General features: G+C 36.6%; 1 protein-coding gene across 1 annotated transcript in view; it reads right to left on the reverse strand.

Moving 5' to 3' along the window:
- Positions 1-372: 372 nt before the first annotated feature.
- LOC107713923 (elongation of very long chain fatty acids protein 4-like) overlaps positions 373-2,865 on the reverse strand; it is a 9,058-nt gene continuing 6,565 nt past the window's right edge. Inside the window, exons 5-7 of the mRNA XM_016519589.1 lie at positions 2,298-2,469; positions 2,053-2,180; positions 373-898 (exon numbers count right to left, since the gene is read on the reverse strand). Of these exons, the coding sequence (XP_016375075.1) occupies positions 587-898; positions 2,053-2,180; positions 2,298-2,469 (612 nt within the window). The 3' untranslated portion in view covers positions 373-586. The remainder of the gene's footprint in view (positions 899-2,052; positions 2,181-2,297; positions 2,470-2,865) is intronic.

A 2,865-nucleotide genomic window follows, 5' to 3' on the forward strand; every position in this document is an offset into this window, starting at 1 on the left:
TGCTTTCAGATGGAGCAGCATTTACTACACAGAGCCGTAGTTCTACACAAACAGCTGTCATAATTGCAGCGCGATTTCATAATATCGACGTACAGTATCGATGATATCATCTGCGATTTTTTTGCGTAGCTTGTCAGTGAACTACGGCTCTGTGGAGTAAATGCCGCTCCATCTGAAAGCACATGATTGAGATTTACTACTAATCACAGAACCGGCTTTACTGACAAGGATACGCATGATAATCGCATGCGATTTATCGCGCAGCCCTACTTCCATAGTATTTTTTTCCATACTATGGAAGTCAATGGCTAGCGTCAATTGTTTGGCTACTAACATTCTTCAAAACATCTTCTTTTTTGCGTAACATAAGAAAGAAACTCGTACAGGTTTGGAACCACTTGAGGGTGAGTAAATGATTTTTGGGCGAACTGTGCCTTTAAGGAGGACGGTAAGGAAAGATATTGTTCAGTCTCTCTACATCTAGGCTCACTTTTCTCTCTATCTGCAGTCATACTGTTTGTTGGTAACCATGAGGGATTGACCGCAGGCGTGCGAACGGCTCCTGACCTTTAACCTGTCAGCCGTTTTAATCACGCTTCGCTCTGCCCTTCCTCTTTCTCCTGCCGCTCTCGGCCGCTGCCGGTTTCTCGTCCGTCTTGCCGGCGTTTCCGTTACTGGAGGCCAGGGCTCCGTAAAAGGCTCCGTTATGAAGGGCTTTGCCGGGTTTGGCCGCGGTCTCGCGGCGGGGCTGACGACGGTACGTCTGATAATAGAAATTCCCAAAGAGGATGATGAAGGTGAGGGCGTATCCGATCAGACACCAGTGCATCCACTTAGGGAACGGGCAGTCGGAGTACAGCGACAGAGCCGTGTGACCGATGGTGACGTGAAACTGGATCTGCAGAAGAAAATATAACATAACTGATCAGCTCTCAGAGGTTTAGCTGGAAAAATGAAACTTATTCAACATACACTACCATTAAACATTTTGGGGACGGTATGTTTTTAATGCTCATCTATGCTGCATTTATTTGATCAAAAATACAAAAAACAGTAAAATCGTGAATTATTATTACAATGTATGTTTTCTATGTGAATATATGTTAAAATGTAATTTATTTCTGTGATGCGCAGCTGAATTTTCAGCATCATTACTCCAGTCTTCAGTGTCACATGATCTTCAGAAATCATTCTAATATGCTGATTTGCTGCTCAAGAAACATTTCTGATCATTATCAATGCTGAAGACAAATGTGCTGCCTAATATTTTTGTGCAAATTGTCATACATTTTTTTATTTCAGGATTCTTTAATGAATAGAAAGTTCAGCGTGTATTTGGAAACTATATTTTTTGTAACATTATAAATGTCTTTATTATCATTTTTGGTAAATGTAATCCATCCGTGCTGAATAAAAGTATTAATTTCTTTTAAAAAATCTTACTGACCGCAAATTTTTGAATGGTAGAGTATGTAAAGGTAAATATTATTTCTGAATGAATGATTAGTAACAAGTCAGATATAATAAAGCTACTAAGGTTAAATTGAATTATTATTTCTGATGTTTAAACTGTTATTCTGCATAAATGTTTTTGGGAAAACTGAATTGTTGCATAAAATTCTTTACAGTATGATGGTAACGACAGCAGTATTGAAGACAGCAGGTCTTTTTTAAATTACAAATTGTATGCATACTCTAAATACCAAATAAATGGAAAATATGTATTTTATCTTGTGCAAAGACAACACATTTTATAAAACACTTTTTACAAATTTTTACAAAAGTACAAGTTATCTGGTTGGCAGAAAATCAAAAAATAGAGAAATTCTGGAAATTGATAAAGTAGACATTTTGATATAATTGATATAGTATAATTGATATAATACTTTGAAATAAAATGTTACTATAATCTGTACTTTAATAAAACCGGAATCATATTTATTTCTAAAGTTCCCCTATCTGCAGAATCACGCTTAAATTCCACATCGTTCTCAAATTTGCCGTGTTTTGTTTTTTTTCCTTCACAAATGCTTGTAAAACGTCAGCATTTACCATTTGGATGATGGTCAGATACTTCTTCCACCACAGATATTTCTGTATTTTTGGACCGAATGCGGCCAGCCCATAATACAAGTACATCAGGACATGGATGGCTGCATTCATATGAGCCCCAAAGAACGCTGAGGAAGAGAGACATACACATGTACAGTATGTTTTTGTAACAATCTGAAGGGGAGTATGACAGAATGATCATTTTTTCCATTCCTGTGTACGGTGCTTATGTGTTTGATACTTACACTGTCCACCGGCGACCCATTTGATGCCGATCCACCACAGAGTGAACATGGTGCAGTGGTGATAGACGTGCAGGAAGCTGATTTGGCTGAACTTCTTGCGTAAGATGAAGAACACAGTGTCGAGGTACTCCACACCTTTAGAAATAAAGTACCACCACAGAGCTGCTGCCACCTGCCATCACAAGAGGAGAAGAGACGTCAGGAACTGCAGCGGTTATAAAAGTCTCTTTATTCCAGTGTGTTTTAGACTAACTTTTAGAGTCTTTAGAAAAAACACTGAAAGAAATTATACGTTTAGACCTCTGAACTTAGATGCTTTAAACTTTTTTTTAATTATTACAACCAAATGTATTAGTTTTTCTAAAAAAATAAAAATAAATTGGTTCAAACCCTACATTTTAATTTAATATTAATAAACAAATTCTAGTAGATTTTACATTTTACAGAATTCCATTAATTAAAAGCAAAGAAATCAAGTTAGAAGAGAAACACAATTTTGTTGTGTAGATCACAAATAATTTGATTAATCAGACAATAAATCAGTAAATCAGACAATCTGTGTTTTCCC

The sequence above is a fragment of the Sinocyclocheilus rhinocerous genome, unplaced genomic scaffold (genome assembly GCF_001515625.1).
Source record: "Sinocyclocheilus rhinocerous isolate Xijiao unplaced genomic scaffold, SAMN03320098_v1.1 scaffold1470, whole genome shotgun sequence".
In the NCBI taxonomy this organism is placed as follows: Eukaryota; Metazoa; Chordata; class Actinopteri; order Cypriniformes; family Cyprinidae; genus Sinocyclocheilus; species Sinocyclocheilus rhinocerous.